At 42.4% G+C, this 19,282-nt stretch overlaps 1 protein-coding gene across 4 annotated transcripts in view; it reads right to left on the reverse strand.

Moving 5' to 3' along the window:
• The window catches only part of pax7a (paired box 7a), a 62,773-nt gene that overhangs the window by 27,173 nt on the left and 16,318 nt on the right, over positions 1-19,282 (reverse strand). For all 4 annotated transcript variants that reach the window (XM_058054785.2, XM_078798342.1, XM_058054782.2 and 1 more), the window contains one exon: positions 9,790-9,989. In XM_058054785.2, coding sequence (XP_057910768.1) covers positions 9,790-9,989 — 200 coding nt within the window. The remainder of the gene's footprint in view (positions 1-9,789; positions 9,990-19,282) is intronic.

The raw sequence follows: 19,282 nt of genomic DNA on the forward strand, positions 1-19,282 counted from the left end.
AGCTCCTACTGAGGCTAGACAAACAGCTGCGTAACTCAGAAGAAGAGGAGGAGGAGGAGGAGGAGGAGAAGGAGGAGGAGGAGGACTTCCACACACTCCCCATCACCCCATTCGGCGCTGCCACTTCACCTCCGACCTCATCCTCTCACCCCAACCCTCTTTTATGTTCACGTTAAACTTCCTTCCCCCTCTTTGTCATCCTAGGAGGTGTTCCATCATGGGAGCCACAAAACGCTTCCAAAAACATTTGACTGTTGTTCTTTTTGGAATGGCGACCCTGCTGCGACTCACTTTCACACATTCTTCCGTCATCAACAATAATCACACTGATCAGGACACTAAGTTACTACTACTATTACTACTACTATACTGTACATATTATATATACTATTTATTGCCTTGGAATTGTCCTAACTTTTTCCCACTTTATGGCACCACTGGTTATAACTATAATTTTTTTCAGTTTTTTTTCATCTCACCTTATTTTGTTTTGTTTTCTTGTGTTCTTTTTCTTCTTGCTTTTATAAAAAAAATAAATACAATAAAATTTGCTACTCTTTATGGACCAAATTCCACTTTTACCTTGCATACATTCGTCACTCAATAAAATAGAAGAAAAAAAATAAAATATACCAGTTTTGGAAATTAACAAAATTAATTTTAATGAATATAAATTATTATGATGGGTAGTAATCATTACTTTAAGTACAATTACTTAAAATATATTGTTTTTATGTATTTGTTGTTATTGTTGTGTTATAACATTTTTTACAAGTGGTTATAACACACATGCGTGGATTTTTCTCCGGGTACTCCGGTTTCCTCCCACATTCCAAAAACATGCTAGGTTAATTGGCGACTCCAAATTGTCCATAGGTATGAATGTGAGTGTGAATGGTTGTTTGTCTATATGTGCCCTGTGATTGGCTGGCGACCGGTCTAGCGTGTACCCCGCATCTCCCCCGAAAACAGCTGGGATAGGCTCCAGCACCCTCCGTGACCCTCGTAAGGATAAGCAGCATGGAAAATGGATGGATGTTATAACATATATATAACATACATACTGTATAAAGGACACTATATTAAAATAATTTTGTTAGAAATGTTTATAATTAATAATTATTTTTAATGTAATTTTTTTACTCAAATGTTTTTGTTATTATTTGTACAACTTTTGAGTTGTTTTTCTAAAATGTATAAAATGACATGTATAGTTGAGGAGGACAACTTCCTGCTTAGCTTCCTGAGAGCAGCTCATTGTAAGTAAAGAATTGGAGTTTTAACAACAATGATTAGAGAGCCTGTGTCAAAATTGTATTTAACAGTAATAACAGTTTATCAACCTCACTATTAACATTTATGAAGATGTTGTTACGGTGAAGTGACACCTTTTTATTTCCTAATAATCATCATTATTACAATTTCCTGTTGTTTTACTGTAGGAACATCACACAATGGAGGTTCACTTCTGAAGTGACCAAATATGTCTCCTCCACACAAAACAAAAGGGACAAAAGAGAAGCGTGTGTCACAGATGAAGGCTCTTTAACACCACAAAACCACACTCTTGCCACTGAGCAGCCTGAAGCCTGAGGATTTGAGGCTGTGCTCTGGAACCTGATCACAAAGTCACCTTGGACCACAATTCTCTGCTCTCCCCAATCCGGTTTAATTCTCTGCAGCGCACAGAGAGCATTGGGCGCTCCTCGGCGTCCTCGCCATATCTACCTACACGTGTCGCTCCTTCTCAGCTGCTAAGAGGTTTCTGTATCTGGAGGGTCTGGACAAGGATGCACCTCAGCTTGGAAGAGGAGGAGAGCTTCCAGCTTAACTCTGCTGCAGGAACCACAAAATGTGGGATGGCAGTGAGGGGACCAAAAGGTGAAGGTTGCTGTGGATCATATTCAATCCACACACGTGTGTCACAATAATAATAATGACAGTGTATGTAGATGATGTAAGGTGGATGGAAAGTTGATGTAAAGTGATGGAAAGTTCTAAAGATGACTATGCTAATGATAAAAATGAAATTGGGCAAAATTTGACTATAATTGAATGCTTTTTTGGCTTTTGTGTGACATCACTGCAAAAAAGAACCAGCGTTGGCAAAGATTAAAAGAAAAAAACTACATATTTTTATAACACAACAATTCGATTTGATTTGAAACAGTGTACAAACCATTTCTGCATGTTTAAGATGTTTGTTATTTGGTCCCAAATTCTGCCTCAAAGTTCACCAGTGGCGTCATTAGGCGTATTTTAGGGGGGCTTCAGCCCTAAAATAAAATGTTCTTAAGCCCCTCTATATTTATTTATTTTTTTAATTTTTTTTTTTACTAAAAAATATGACAAATTTCATACAATAGGGCAAAAGCAGGCTAATGTGGCAAGTATGACAGCCATGGAACCGTATATACTTAAGGTACTCTGACATAAGAATGTGGTACTTCAGTGTCTGGTATGGCTACTCAGTTAAATATTGCAAAAGTTGTGATGAACCAAAAATTGAATTTATTGAGGAATGTTGAAGTGGTACTACCATGTCTGTCCTGGCTGCTCAGTACAATATGGAAATAAGCACAATAAATAAAAAGAGGGTTTCTAGGAAATAATCTTCCCTGGTCTCTCAATGTATGACCTAAAACTGTATGACTTTAAGGCTGTACGGTGGACAAGCAAGCGAGGAGACCCGAGTTCGATTCCACCCTCGGCCATATTTGTGTGGAGTTTGCATGTTCACGGTTTCCTCCCACATTCCAAAATCATGCTAGGTTCATTGGCGACTCCAAATTGGTATGAATGTGAGTGTGAATGGTTGTTTGTCTATATGTGCCCTGTGATTGGCTGGCGACCAGTCCAGGGTGTACCCAGCCTCTCGCCCGAAGACAGCTGGGATAGGCTCCAGCACCCCCTGCGACCCTTCTATGGATAAGCAGTAGAAAATGAATGAATGAATGAATATATGACTTTACTGGCTGTAAATTTAAAGTTAGCTATGATGATGACGCAGGAAGACAGGTTTTTGCAATCATAATGATCTGAAAGGAAAATATTGTGTTCTCAGTTCTCAGAGGCTTGTGTGGGTTCAAGTTTGTATGTTGGCATCGCCTCTTTGCCTTTAAATCCCCCTCATTCACCTTCAGCCAAATGCATCGATTCCTGCGCCACCGTGTTGTATTTGATATCATCTCGGCTCTGAGGTTAAAGCAACCATTCAATGGGATCACAAGGAATTTTAGAGTCCCCCCCCCCTTTCAAGCCGATCCTCCATGCAGGCTGCTGTCAAAAGAGAAGTAGACAGTAGATGTGTGACGCCTTTCAGGAGCCAATTTGCAACATGTTGCTGCAGATGAATAGCAAGCGACATGAGCGATAATGACAAAACAAAATGCACCGCTGACTTCATATCCGCCCGAACGCGCTGAGGGTGATGCAAGCAGCATCAACATACAAACACTCTTCTCCCTCCTACCACGCAATAACACCCCCCCACCACCACCACCTCTTCCCTTCCTCATCCCGCCGCCCCCTCCCCGTCATCTTCCCGCCCTGCCTGCCTGCCTTGCTGCCTTGCAGACTGCTGGCACTATGCTAATTAAAGTAGCTAGGAGTGTGAATATGAGAGGAGAGTGCGGATTAACTTGATAAGTATCAGCAGTACAGAAGCACTGTACCAAAAGTCATTTAAATTCTAATAATAAGAAAGTGTTAGAACATTCACACTGACGCACTGGCAACCATTTCTCCCCACCACAATCTACATAAATCCTATTTGTGCCTTTATGAAATATAAACCCCACACTGGCGGGAATACAGTTTTTGCCTGTTGGGTTTCGCTTGCCGCCACTCGACTCCATTGTTTTTTTTTTTTTCCTCGCTTTTTTGCCGCTGGTGGGCGATTGATAGTAAAACAATCGCCACTTTGTTATATATCCCCTCTTGGTTTATGTTTGCTATTATGAATGTGCAGTAGGAGTCTGAGCTGTAAATGAAGCAGAAAGATTGGGACTTATTGAATTAAATCAATCGTGAGTTTCTCAATTGCTTTTAAGTCAATATTTAAGACGATTCCACGTGTCCAAGTTCAGAGATTGTGAGCTAGCAAGTCATCATTCAAAGACATCAGTGGCAATGTGTTCAACATGCATTGGAATACGAAGATTCAAATAACGTAAGTAGCCTAAGAGGTTTATAATCAAACAAACAAAAGATCAATAACTTGTGGTGATTCGACTACTCACTCTAAAGTTACATTGGGTGTTTTATACATGTGAGAAATTTCAAGTCAATCTAACTTATGGGGTTTAATAAATGGTCAGTGACCTATGGATAATTGTAATGGTTTTATTTCATTTGAACATGCATCAGATTACAATTGAATGCATCACATAATCAGTTCACAGTTCCACATGTCCAAAAGGAGTAGGAAGAAGCAAAGCTTATTAAGCTGGTACTTTTACAATCAGTAACTCTTACATTTGTTCACTTCCTGCTTTCTTAATATAGTTAAATTAAAACAAAATAATAATTTTTGTCACATACCGAAGTACGAGGTGATATGACCATTCAATGACATAATGGGTACCATAGTAAGTGTCAATATAGTGATATGTATAGCACAACATGACTGGTTCAAGACTCTTCACCCTATGGACAATGGACAATTGCTAAGTCCCGCCCAAGCCCCTGCAAAGAGGTTATGCTTGAAAGCGGCCATGTTTTGCTCCAATTTCACACACGTGTGCTTGTCACTCCCTCTAACAAATTTTGTTGTGATTCAGCTAACCTTTCCAAATGTTTGCACTTTTGCCAAAGTAATAGCACAGAAAAATGTGCAAATTTGCACCCCAACTTGTCTGTCATGAGCAAGTGTCTCAATACTTTTACACACAGTGGCGATTTATCCTTCTTTCCCCCCCAACATATTAACTGGTAAGCACATAGAAAAGGGGAGAAACTTTCCTCCATCCTCAAATTGATTTACACGCTTGGTAAAAAGCCAACGTGTCTACCTATTAGATTGCACTAAGTATCACAGCTACATGCCCCATGTTTATTGCTAATGAAAGACGATCTCTTTGACAGTAGTGTGAGCTGATGGAGAGGGAGGGGGCGTGCTGGGTTGGCCGCACTAGCCAAACCAAGAATTGCTTCATCTTACTGTATGTGAGGCTGCTTGCAAGCTATCAATGTGACAACCTATGTTATTTATATTTTATTCTCAATATTGTATCCCCCCTCAAAAAAACCTAATGAAAGGTTTTATTCATTCATTTATTTTATACCGCTTATCCTCACAAGGGTAGCGGGGGTGCTGGAGCCTATCCCAGCTGTCTTCATGCGAGAGGCGGGGTACACCCTGGACTGGTGGCCAGCCAATCACATAATAATAAGAAAACAGAAGATCCTCAGTTCGATTCTCCACTTGGGCATCTCTGTGTGGAGTTTGCAGGTTTCCTCCCACATTCCAAAAACATGCTAGGTTAATTGGCGACTCCAAATTGTCCATAGGTATGAATGTGAGTGTGAATGGTTGTTTGTCTATATGTGCCCTGTGATTGGCTGGCGACCAGTCCAGGGTGTACCCCGCCTCTCGCTTGAAGACAGCTGGGATAGGCTCCAGCATAAGACCCAGGTCTTCCCGATCTCCTGACTGTGTGGCCTACGTGTTAACCACTCTCCCACCGTGCGGCCTTCTTTTAATAATATGTGTTGTGTGTAGTGTGAGTGACTTAGGTCTCGTTTAGTATAAGTTTCAATACTAAAATTCGACTTTTATGCTGTAGAAGGAATGGAACTCCTAGGTAGACTGAGAGGACCTTCTGTACCCTCCTACTGAGGACATGGATCATATCCCACAATTTGTCAGTGGAGGTAATAAAACCGTAGCGGGCTGGCGCTGCTGAAGGAGCTCTGGTAACTGCTCTCAAAGTGACAGCAGAGCTGATAAAGATGGATGAGAGATGGGATGGGGGGGGGGTTAAAATGGCAGGCCTGTCCAGCCAGACACAAGGGAGTGTGCATCCGTTTATGAGGTTTGCGAATCAGCACATATTGACAGCTCGGGCCTCCCAAGTTGCACCTCTACTCCCCTAACCATCACCGTGGTGGATGACCAGAAGACACACGGGTGATTTACACCATGATTGTTTTATTCTTAACCCAATGCACCCATCGGTCTCTCTAGGACATCTGGAGGATGCATCACTGCAGCTGTGCAGGAGAAGATGGGCTTTCCGGGCCAAAGGGTCTTCTTTCTTTGCTGCCATTTGGGCACCTAAATGTAAAGGCCCAGCTGGTGCTTGTTTCACAAAGACACGTGCACATTCCATCCAAAAACACAACCAAGGATGTAACCATGGCACACATAACCTTCTACTACTTTGGTGACCATGTTACTACTCATAGAAACCGTAAGTGTATTATTTGGTCCTGTAAGACCACCATACTGTACTTTATGTCCACCAAAGTCAATAAGATCTTTCACATGTTCAAGCATAATCCTACCTTTTTTTTTTTGCTATCGCCCCGAGAATTCACAGTGTTTTATACCATCCTGTCCATAAACAAGTAATGGAGACATCTTCTTTGACGGCTTATTTATATAAAAAAAGATTATATAGAAGGTAACTAATAGATCATAATCAAATAATACTAACAATAACAATAATAGTTATGAAAAAAACATACAAAAAATACAATTATATGATATTAATTATACGGAAGGCTGCACAGTGGACGAGTGGTTAGCGTGCATGTCACACAGCTAGGAGACCCGAGTTCGATTCCACCCTTGGGCATCTCTGTGTGGAGTTTGCATGTTCTCCCCGTGCATGCATGGGTTTTCTCCGGGTACTCCGGTTTCCTCCCACATTCCAAAAACATGCTAGGTTAATTAGCGACTCCAAATTGTCCATAGGTATGAATGTCAGGCGAGAGGTCGCTGAAGACAGCTGGGATAGGCTCAAGCATACCCGCGACCCTCGCGGTAGATAAGCAATAGAAAATGAATGAATGAATGAATGTTAAAAGTTGGCGTATAAATAAGAAAGAGTGTACCATTGGAACATGCAACCACTATTGGAAAAAAGATCATCCAATTGAATGAAATGGATTTCATTCATTCATTCATTTTCTACCACTTATCCTCACAAGGGTCGCGGGGGTGCTGGAGCCTATCCCAGAGGCGGGGGCACATATAGACAAACAACCATTCACACTCACATTCATACCTATGGACAATTTGGAGTCGCCAATTAACCTAGCATGTTTTTGGAATGTGGGAGGAAACCGGAGTACCCGGAGAAAACCCACGCATGCACGGGGAGAACATGCAAACTCCACACAGAGATGGCTGAGAGTTGGATTGAACTCGGGTCTCCTAGCTGTGAGGTCTGTGTGCTAACCACTCGAACGCCGTGCAGCCCTGAAATGGATTTTTGCAAGATATTTGGGTGCACCCAAAAATCTTTGTTAGTTTCAGTATTAGTAAAAGGGAAAATAGTAACTATAATAGTACTATAAGTAAGTACTATATAATAACTATAATCGTAAAAAAAATGTATTAGCAGTGTGGTAGATAGATAGAACTTATGTAATACTGCTATTACTTCTTTTTGTATTTCCATGTCAACCTGCCTATGATAAAATATAACCAAAAAAATTACTCCAGTTTTAAATCTATCAATACAATTATTTATTATCAAAATTATTTAACCCTCTGACAACCAACTGTGTTCAAGTTTGGAGGTTCCGCACCAGTGAAATACATTTCCCATGTTGGGAATATAGAATTCTAAGTATTTCAACAGGTCCTTACTTAAAGACTATTTGACTGTTTTTCTACGGGTTTACAGATGAATGATTTCTATTGGAGCAGCTGCTTCCTGCACATGTACCATATGTGAGTATCACATCTAAAACACAAAAACCAACAGAGTGTCTCATGAAATAAGAATTGTGTGAGGAGGCGAGATGGACGTAGACATGTGTGCAAGCAGTTATTGCAAGTGATGAACACTTAGCATGCGCTGTGCACTTCCAGGGGTTCAGACAGAGTGTGAATGACTGCGGTAAGAGGAGAGGGGTGCCCCAGACTCCCCCCACCCCCAACCGGTGGCTGATTGATTAATGTTGTCAGGGCACGGGGGTCCCAGGAGAGGATGAGGAACACTGTGTGATATGTGGAAGGTTTTACAAGCAGCGGCAAGCTTGAAAGTGATGGGATGAGATCCTGGGCCAAGGGGCCGGAATGAGAAATCCAGCGGGAATGCGTTGCCTTCTTTCTCTGCTTTTTTTTTTTTTTCTTTTTCACCTTCCGCCCCCCTCCTAAACTTTGGGAGAACAGCTGCCGCTATAACTCTACTGTAAATATTTTCCCTTGCTTTGACACACAGCTGCATGGCACCCAGGCAGGCAGACAGCTACAACGAAGGAGCGGCCGATTAGCATGGGAACCTTTTTAAAAGCACTAAAAGCATCTCTTCAAATCGTCATACTTCAGCTACTGAACATTAGGCCATACATAAAACAATCATTAGACTACAAAATAGCCTGTAACTAATACAATAGTTGCTCTTTTATTGCCATGTTAACCTTGGAGCACCTATAGTTGGCTAGAACCCACCATTTTGCTTTAAAGTCAATGTGATTATTCATCAAAAATGGTACCCAAATGCACAAACATTCATTCATTCAGTTTATTTGCTGGAGCCTATCCCAGTTGTCTTCGGACGAGAGGCGGGGTACACCCTGAACTGGTCGCCAGCCAATCACAGGGCACATATAGACAAACAACCATTCACACTCACATTCATACCTATGGACAATTTGGAGTCACCAATTAACCTAGCATGGTTTTGGAAACAAAAAAACCCACGCATGCACGGGGAGAACATGCAAACTCCACACAGAGATGGCCGAGGGGGGAATTGAACCCTGGTCTCATAACTGTGAGGTCTGCACGCTAACCACTCGACCGCCGTGCAGCCCTGCACAAACATCATAAAGGGAGAAAACATGCCAAAAAGTATTATTGTAGAATTTCACTCTTTTTGAGGAACACACTCAGGATCAATCAGGATATATTGATAATGTTTCAATAAAATTCATCAGTCAGATATTGTATCCCAAAAAATCCTATTTGTTAGTGTAATGCACTTCAACCCGCATCCCTAGATCCCCACTGATTGAGAACTGAGCAGCGCAATAAGCAACAAGCTAAAATCCCGAGCCGTCAAGTCGTTCCCTGCAGCTCTTAAGGCATCTGGGAGTTGAGCTTTGTACTATGGCAGAGCCACACCCGTTAGCGTTGATGAATATTCATTCATTCATTCATTTTCTACCGCTTGTCCTACGAGGGTTGCAGGCGTGCTGGAGCCTATCCCAGCTGTCTTCGGGCGAGAGGCGGGGTACACCCTGGACTGGTCGCCAGCCAATCACAGGGCACATATAGACAAACAACCATTCACACTCACATTCATACCTATGGACAATTTGGAGTCACCAATTAACCTAGCATGTTTTTGGAATGGGGGAGACCGGGGGGAAAACCCATGCATGAGAACACGCAAACTCCAGGGTGGGATTGAACTCGGGTCTCCTAGCTGTGAGGTCTGCGCGCTAACCACTCGACCGACGTGCAGCGCATCGATGAACAATGATTACCAAAAAAAAGTACTGTTTCAAAAAGCCCAAATGAGTGCAATGCAAAAGGGGAAGTAAAACAACAAAAATGGTGGCTTAAGACTGTTCCATGCTTTTTGACCTCAATAGGCGGCGGGACCCTACCTGCACTCTGGCCTCGGTCAGCTTGGTCCTCTGAGCCAGCTCCTCCCGGGTGTAGATGTCCGGGTAATGTGTCCTCTCAAAAGCCTTCTCCAGCTCCTCCAGCTGCTCGGCGGTGAAGGTGGTGCGACTGCGCCTCTGCTTCCTCTTCAACGGCAAATCGGGCTCCGAATCCACGTCGGAACCATCGTCTGTGCGGCTACCTGAGGGGTAAAGAAAGAGTAGAATAGTTGTAGTTCAGGAAATGCATCATTCCATTCCAATGACAGCTGTAAGAATATTATCTTGATCTGTGAATATTTTTTATATACAATAAAAAAAAAGCCCTGATGCACAATCCTGCCTCAGTAGTGGGGGGGTAGGGGGGGTTAAGAAGAAGTTAAGCGCTAGAGAGGGAGCGGGGGTAGTCGGGTTAATCTGCACAGGCCACCTTGCTGCTCCTCGCCTCTGGTTGGCCAAGGGCATGCTGCTTATACACAACACACAGCCGCAGTGTGTGTAAGCATAATATCATAGCAAAGCCATTCAGCTCTCCTTGTGTTTGCGTCTTCTGTCATTAAGTGAATTAGAACACATTTTACACCACTTTTGAAGCATTCAACTAAGCTGAGTTTCCGCTCGAGGAACATAGATACGGCACAAAGCTGCACAATCCGGGCCGACAGGGAAATTTTTTGACAGCATTACCATCGCAACATTACCATTATAACTGCATTTGGAAAATTGCATCATTTTCACCACCTCTGCATGTCTATTCAGACTGCATGGCCCCTTTCATTTCATGTCACAAAATTCTTATTTTCATAATTTCCTCATTGAGACACTGACAAGGCGGCGGTGATGTGCCAGTGTTGCTGCGGGCCTTGTTGGATTGCATCATGCACAGTCCAGAAGAGTGTGGGAGAGGGAGAAGAAAGGAAAGATGTGGAAGAAGAGACACCAGAATCCCGCTTCTGACACCACTCGGCTCCAATGACAGCCCATAGAATGGTCACCTATAGTAGTGTAACAGCACATGTATTCCTAATCAGATTTATCGGCATGGAACATACATAAGTGGGGGATGGGTGGTGTAACTGCCCAGAGTCACCCGTCGACTCTGTCAACAAATCGGGACAAAACCAAAGAGTGGAAAAACCTCTTCTGTTTGCTATTAGTGCTGCACTTCAGCTATTTATTACAAGAAAATAATATTTTATGCCCCTGAAAATGTTATTGTTACTGCTGCACTGGTCTGTATTTCTGCACTTTTCTAAAAATAAACATTGTCAACTATTACACATATACCATATAAATGAAGGGATATTGCGAGATTAAAACGTGATAAGATTTTTTCTTCGGAAAAGAAATGTTTCATCGGCACTAGGCCTGGAATTATAAAAAAAATTAATGAATGAATCACACAGTAATGCAGGAAGAGAGTTTACTGCGCCATATTCTCCGATTTTCATCTTGTCATGTTGTAATACAACAAATAATACGCTGGGTGAGTCCAACTCTGTTCTTAAAGGGGACCTATCATGCTCATTTTTCAACCTTTTGTATTGAGTTGTGGTCTCCTATAGAGCAGCTACACACAATAACCCGCACAAAAACTTGTTAGATTTTCCAGAATCTGCACCTATTCTGTTTTAATTTATTATACCCACAACCCACTTCTGGGCATGACCACTCCGCTGTGATTGGTCAAATGCCCAAAGTGCTTCCTAACAATGAACCATATAAGGATGTCCGCCCCTCTGTGACATCACAAAGGGTCTGTTTTACCACGCGTTTGAAACTGAGCGTTTTGAGCCATCTCAAACTTTTTCTGAGCTCACTTCCAAATGCAAAAACCTCATTATCTGAAACATTGGCACTGTTTAACACAAGAATACAACATTCTAACTATATTTATAGGTCAGAAAAGTGGAAAAAGCATAATAGGTCCCCTTTAATGTATCTTTTTTTAATCCAAAAATGTCCATGTTAGCTTCCTACTAAACTTAAATGCTCATTTATAACTTTCATTTATTATTTATCTAAATTCCCAATTGTTTTCTACTAGTAAAACCATCATTCTAAAATTACAAAAGTGTTTAATGTTAAACTTTTGGGCTTTCTGGAACAGATTCATTAGATTTATTTCTTATGGAAGAATTTGACTTGGTTAACATCTGTTAGAGTCTAACCCTTTGGAACACTTTAATGATGCTAAGAGAGGATCCACTGTATAAACATACATGTAAGCAGTTTCATTTAAAAACCATAACAGAGCTGTTTACACAAAGGCTAAGCAGTTTCATGTCCTTCCTGTGATCTTAAACCCAGGTACCGAGGTGGCGTACCGCTCCGGTAGTCACCGAGCTACTTCCTAGCGCCTAATTTATTGTTTCCGTTTACGGCTCACTTCAGCAGCATCTATCAACACAAGTGGACAAAAGAATACTCAAACATAGCCTCGGAATAACAACTGTGAGAACAAAAGAGCAACAGAGCTGGCAGAGTCTCAAGGCCAGCTCCAGAGTTTAATTAAACAAGGAATTAGGGGATTATATGGAGACTATCATCACAGGCCACTCCACCAGTCTTCCACGAACATTTTTTTTGTCCCCCCTGAGCTCGCGCTCGACGATTCTCTGCGGATTACACGTGGCCGCCGGACATGAGGCCGCATTCATTAAATCAATTCTTCAGTCTTATCCTTTTTAATAAAGATTGATTCTTGAAACACACACCAACGAACACCCTTGAACATACAAAAGTTGAAAATGTACATACACCGCATATCTTTTGTTGGTTTTCACCAGGATGCACATTTCGGTCGGGGCGCAAAATTGCTGTGACGACACTTGAGACCACTTTCCAAAGTCACCCCTGCGTCCTACAATGGTGGGGGGACGCAGTCAACGCAAACTCGATGGGACGTCTTCTACCTTCTTAAATGATAGTCTTTTCCTTGTGCAGACTTTACTTTACCGTGGAACCCGCTGCGGGTGTCACATTCAGACCTGCCAGCGGGCTAATGATTGATAACCCTCAACAGCTGATGGCATGCACTGCAGCTCTCCATTAAGCCCTTCAGAGCCAACACATCTGCTCTCAAACATGAACCACAAGCGCAAGGTCAACAGGCCTGCCTGTAATGAGGATGGGGTGGAAAGGGAACGTGGTACAACACAATACGTGCACGGCCCAGCTGGGACTTGGGAGTGGAGACCACCTCTGCCAACATCGGAGAGTTACATGCATATGTGCATAGGCCTGAATGTGATGCATTATTCACAGAGAAATTAAGAAAAATGCTTGAAAAGAAAAACAAAAGTGTGTTGGGGGGGGGGGGGGGGGGGGTCTAGTATTCACATGGTGATGTCATGGAAGTAGTTTTTGCACCGTCCAATAAAAAAACAGTAAACCGCCGCACGGTCACCATTCAGGATTCACAGATATTTGCTAAAAAATGTATAATTTCTTGCAGAAAACATTTCTCAATCACCATGAATCTGTTATAATTTATGAATATGTGATATGTTTACATGCCTGTGTCTTTATTTAATCCTTATTTATACTTAACTGATTATTTTTTTTACATCAAGCATCTTATTTGTCAATCATTGAACGCACCATGGCGCCATGGCACCACGCATGTTAATATATGATCATAAATCATTAGTAGAACAGACATGCAGTGTGGATTATACATAGCTTGACAACCAAGCATGAAGGCTATATTGTGACTCCAGTTCCATTTATTCATGGATCATTACATTAGCATTTATTAATGGTGAGTACTTGTGCATTTTATACATGAAATGTGTATAATAAGTGTGTGAGGCATATTTAGGACAATGGCAATTGAAGAGAGAAGGTAAGCTGAATGGGATCTAATTTTATATAGAGTTATTTGATTGAAACTGCTGATACAAAATCTGAGCGGAATGTAAACGTTAATCTAGCTAAAGGGTTTGGAGCGGAGAGAGGTGAGCCATTTACCAAAAATTGGCATTTTTATGTGCATCTTGATCACTTTTTTCACCATTCATGGGTGGTCTTAGAAAGTAAGTGGTCAATCACTTGTATAGCGCTTTTCCACCTCCAAGACACATTTGACACTGTTAGCACATTTACTGTATCTACTGATGGTGCTGCATCAGGAGCAACTGGGAGTTGAGTAACTTGTCCAATTACGGGAGGATAGAACTCGCCATGCCACCCAAGTAACCCCATTAATAGAAAAAAAACATTAGTATTTGTATTTTGGATAAAGAAGGAAAAACCCACACAACATAGACACATAGTACATACATACAAAGTGTACAAAAAAAGTTAATATGGTTCCGCTCCAGTACTGAAGGGGGCAGTAATATACATTCAAAACAGAACAACTTCCAAAACAATCAAGGAGAAAAAAGATGTCTGCTATGTATGTATGTCAGCGGATATCATTTTTTGCATAATACATCACATAAACGGGCTGCACAGCAGTCGAGTGGTTAGCGCGCAGACCTCACAGCTAGGAAACTAGGGCTCAATTCCACCCTCGGCCATCTCTGTGTGGAGTTTGCATGTTCTCCCCGTGTATGCGTGGGTTTTCTCCGGGGACTCCGGTTTCCTCCCACATTCCAAAAACATTCCATTCCAAAAATGTTAATTGGCGACTCCAAATTGTCCATAGGTATGAATGTGAGTGTGAATGGTTGTTTGTCTATATGTGCCCTGTGATTGGCTGGCGACCAGTCCAGGCTGTACCCCGCCTCTCACCAGAAGACAGCTGGGATAGGCTCCAGCAGAAAACAATACAGTACTACTACTACTACAGGAAGTCTTCATATTTGATCCAAAAAGTCAAAACTGGAGTAATGCAACCAAAACAACAAATAAAAAAGAAGTAATTCCTTTTAAAATGTATGAAAGGTTGCAACAATACTCTTCCACTTTACATTAAAACAGTGAACAAATCAAGGAGAAAAAAAAGTCTGCTTTGTTTATGTGCAATAATGTTTTTGCGTAATCAATAATAATCAATAACTAATGTTAACAAAGCCTTCTTCAACTAAACATAACATAAAGAGAATGATGAAGGTCTGCTTAGGATCTTCTAAACAAACATTTAATCATCATGTTGTCCTCTTTTTCTTTAATTCCACTCCCTCATGTGCCAACATTAATAATAATCAGTAAACAACCCTCCCGCAGGGATGTCAGACCCATTCGTTAATGGTCGGCTCTGCAACAAAAAGGTACATACTGATTAGACCTTTCGCATAATAGCGCCGCTCTAAGGCTTGGTGGGATATTGATAAACCTCCAGCGTGCCCGGCTCGTTACTTAGGGTCCAATTAGAATATAATTATGTGCCATCCAGTGGGCACGATTACTCCTCTCCTCCAGGGGGCCCCTTAAGATCAGTCCCCCCCATACACACACACACCAACATTGATTTTCAAATGCTGGTCAGCACTTTGTTTAGCTAAGTACTTGATTAAGACACAGAATGAATTAAAGCTACATTGAATTACAAATGGCACGATAGAGGAAATGGATGGCTTTAATACAAAAATCTTTAATCAAACGAGGGCCAATCATGGATATTCCGCTTTTCTTACTAGAGTATCGTGTTTAGATCAATGTTTTTTTAATGAGTGTCTGAAAAGATTAGTACACAGTGACCAATTTTCTTGCTTATTTAGCAGTAGGGATGTACTATCAAACATTCATTCATTTTCTACCACTTATCGCGGGGGTGCTGGAGCCTATCCCAGCTGTCTTCGGGTGTGCACCTTGGACTGGTGGCCAGCCAATCACAGGGCACATATAGACAAACAACCATTCAAACTCACATTCATACCTATGGACAATTTGGAGTCGACAATTAACCTAGCATGTTTTTGGAATGTGGGAGGAAACCGGAGAATCCAGAGAAAACCCACGCATGCACGGCGGGAACATGCAAACTCCACACAGAGATGGCCAAAGGTGGGATTGAACCCTGGTCTCCTTGGTGTGAGGTCTGTGCGCTAACCACTTGACCGCTGTGCAGCCCCAACACACAAACATAATTGTCTAAATACTGTATCTGTTCAAAAGACTGAACCATTGTTATCAAGCGCTGCCTAAAAACTCTCTTCTTCCATTCCTTCATGTGGATGTTAGACACCTTATGCTCCTCCAACTTCCTTCCTTACGTTTGATACCGATTCCGATAATCCATGGTGAAATTGTCAGATACCAATACAGATACCGATCACGTACATACAGTGTAACTGCCCTCGACACCCCGGAGAGGACACAAAATGCAGGCACTCGTCCCTCAGCTTGGCACCACTGCTGAAATCAGTGTGCACAATACCCGTTTCAAGTGTGACGCAAGAGTTCACTCCATGCGAGCCATGTACGCTTATTGGACAGCTGAACTGGAGAAGTGCCAAGACTGACGTGCACCAATCACGTGCATGCTCACAAAGTGGTTACAAAAGGCATGTGCGTCACTCGTCATCTATAGCCCTGCACACAACAAATGTTCCTCCTCCACTAAAAGTGCTACATAGTATCTGATCGCTCCCAAATCCCAAATCCACAGTTGCAAGTAAAGTGGGTTGGGACCGGGGCTTAGTCGCAAGCCACACGTTCACCACACCCTTCCAAGTGCTAGCACCCAAATTCTGCACCAATGTCAAACTTATATCAGTCTCACAAAGACAGGAAGTCCCACACATGGCAGACATGGTTATTCTGAATGATGTAGAATGGGCAGAGCCAATCTGTGTTTTAAAGCAAATATCGGCCGATATCCATGGGAGCACCCCTACTAACTACGTATCTTACCTCCTAAAGAGGACAAACATAGATATTACAAATAAGCCCCTGCTTTCGTGCTCCCCTGTGCCATGGCAACCGACAATGGCCTCCCTATCAGCTGCACCTTTCTGCTCACTATCCGAGACGCAGGGACAAAAACAGACAGGGCTTTGGCAGTGCGGTATTAGCTCATAATGGCTCATTTTTGAAAAGCATATTAGTTCCAGCATAATTACGATGAGGCCTCACGCTCTGTGTGTAGTATGTGTGTGTATGTGTGTGTATGTATGTGTGTGTGTTGCAAAGCATTCACAGGACCAGCCTGTGAGCACCGAGTCACACCAGTTGACTGACAGCAGATTTAGCTGGAAATGCTGCTTATGTGTTTATTTACACTTTTTTTTTATCTCACAGGACAAAAATAACACGGAGTCTTTTCTCCCCCCTTTTTATGTCGACTTGTTTATTTTTGTGCCTACCTTTTGTCGTGCCTTGATACCGCAATTATACTTTTTGTCAGTCACAGGGGGGTGAATATCAAAAGGCCTAATTATGCAAACAGGCCGCAGATAAGCGATGGGATCTGCTATCTGTGACATGCATCTGTCTCTGTGCTGTCTCTGCCGCTCCGGGCCTGCATATAAACACGCCTGCCTGTCCTCGGGACTGCATGCGATTCAAGCACAACAACACCGGAGTTAGTGAGAGTGGAGGGATGTTTTGGGGGCGGAGAGTTGGTGGCGGATGAGGATGGGGGTGAAGCAACATCAAATAACTAACAACTTCCCCCGATTTGCATTTTTGGGAGAATGGCATCGCCCGCTTAATGCACGTCTCTCTCTGCCTCTTCCATCCCAAAGGGGCTGCCGAAGTGAACGGGGGGCCTCGCAGTGCACGATGCATCCCTGATAGCAAGCTCATGTGACGACCACATCAGCGATTAAGAGACAATTTTTGCCATGAAGAAGCTCCCCGGGTTATCCTAAACTCAAAACAAAACTCTAGTGCGTTAAAGCGCAAAAGCTGAAACTAAACTACTTGGCTGTCAAGTTAAGCAACTTTTTTTAGTCAACAGTTTTAGTCAGTTTGAGTCCCTGGGAGGAAGAAAATGTCCAAAATTTGGGAATCCCGGTTTCCAATGAGATTCATGCTTTTAAAGATAACAAAGCTCAGGCACTTGTTAGGGACACCTAAACAATTAACAGTACACATGTGTTTGGGTAAGTTTCAGTCCCAAAGAGGAAAAAGCTTGCCAAAATGTCAGCTTAAAAAGTTAAGGAATCCTGTTTTTTGGTGAGATGATGAAGCTCAGACACTTTAAAAGGCCTTTTAGTCAGTTTGAGGCCAATATTATATCTCCAATATTTTAGCTTAAAAATGTTGTGAAATGATGAAATTCATGCTTCTAAGAGATAATAAAGCCCTTTGCTAAATACATCTGCACAGATGTGTTTTAGTCAGTTTGAATCCCAGGAAAGAACATCGAGAAGCAACTTTAATTTTGAAAGTAGCTCGTCTACACACATTCTCGGTGTACGGAACAGACTTCTGTGACCGTCCTTCAACATAAGAGCGCCGTTTTCCCCAAGAATATCTTCTATAAACAGTTGGAATTGCATGGGTGACTACATCTTCCTTAATCACAATCTCACAATCTCACAACAAACAATTAGCCAGCTCCCCCTACCATTTTTTTTTTGGAGGGAGGTGTTTGGGGGTAGAAGAGTCATAGAGCGATGCTCTTTTATAGCTCTTGTCATTTGGATGAAGGCACGGCAGCGTCCGTGAGAGCGCACGCTTGCCTTCAACAACAGGCTGTCCACTGCTGGGGCCTCCCGGCCTTTTCAGCCCGCAGAGACAAGCTCCTCAGGGGGCCATTAGAGCATGAATAGGTGCCTGACAGGCCTGTGCAGCTCTGCAGGGCATCCATAAATGCTGACATATTGACTCCCCATGCCTGAGTGCTGCCCAAGTGTGAAAAACGTGACGGCCTTGAAGGATTCTCTCTTTGCTAAAGAATGTGGAGGATGATGAGTTGAGTTTGTTTTTAACAATGATTGTTTAGGGGGTCTTCAATATTAAAAATTATGCTGTTTGTGGAGCCAAACAGTGGCCACGCAGTCATGAGATTGGGTTCAAATCTCAGCTTGGGCATCTCTGTGTGAAGGTTAGATGTGTGCGTGGGTCGTCTCCGGGTACTCCGAAATTTCTGACTTCATGACTGTGTGGCCAACATGCTAACCACTAGGCCACAGTGTACCCCAAAAAATAATTATAAATCCTAAATCCATAATAATAAGATGCTGAAACAGAACATTCTCAGTTCGATTCCGCACTTGGGCATCTCTGTGTGGAGTTTGCATGTTCTCCCCGTGCATGCGTGGGTTTTCTCCGGGTACTCCGGTTTCCTCCCACATTCCAAAAACATGCTAGGTTAATTGGCGACTCCAAATTGTCCATAGGTATGAATGTGAGTGTGAATGGTTGTTTGTCTATATGTGCCCTGTGATTGGCTGGCGACCAGTCCAGGGTGTACCCCACCTCTGGATGGATGGATGTTGCTATTGTTATACAAATATATATACACATATATATATAAATTCACATACATATACTATATATGTATATATATATTTCTATGTACTTATGTAGCGCTGCATTCCACTCACTGCCTAAAAAAACTGAATTTCTCCCGATAGCACAAAATAAAGGCTCATTT

Source organism: Doryrhamphus excisus, linkage group LG18 (assembly GCF_037039965.1).
Source record: "Doryrhamphus excisus strain RoL-2023G ecotype Guam linkage group LG18, RoL_Dexc_Guam_v1.1, whole genome shotgun sequence".
NCBI classification, from domain to species: Eukaryota; Metazoa; Chordata; class Actinopteri; order Syngnathiformes; family Syngnathidae; genus Doryrhamphus; species Doryrhamphus excisus.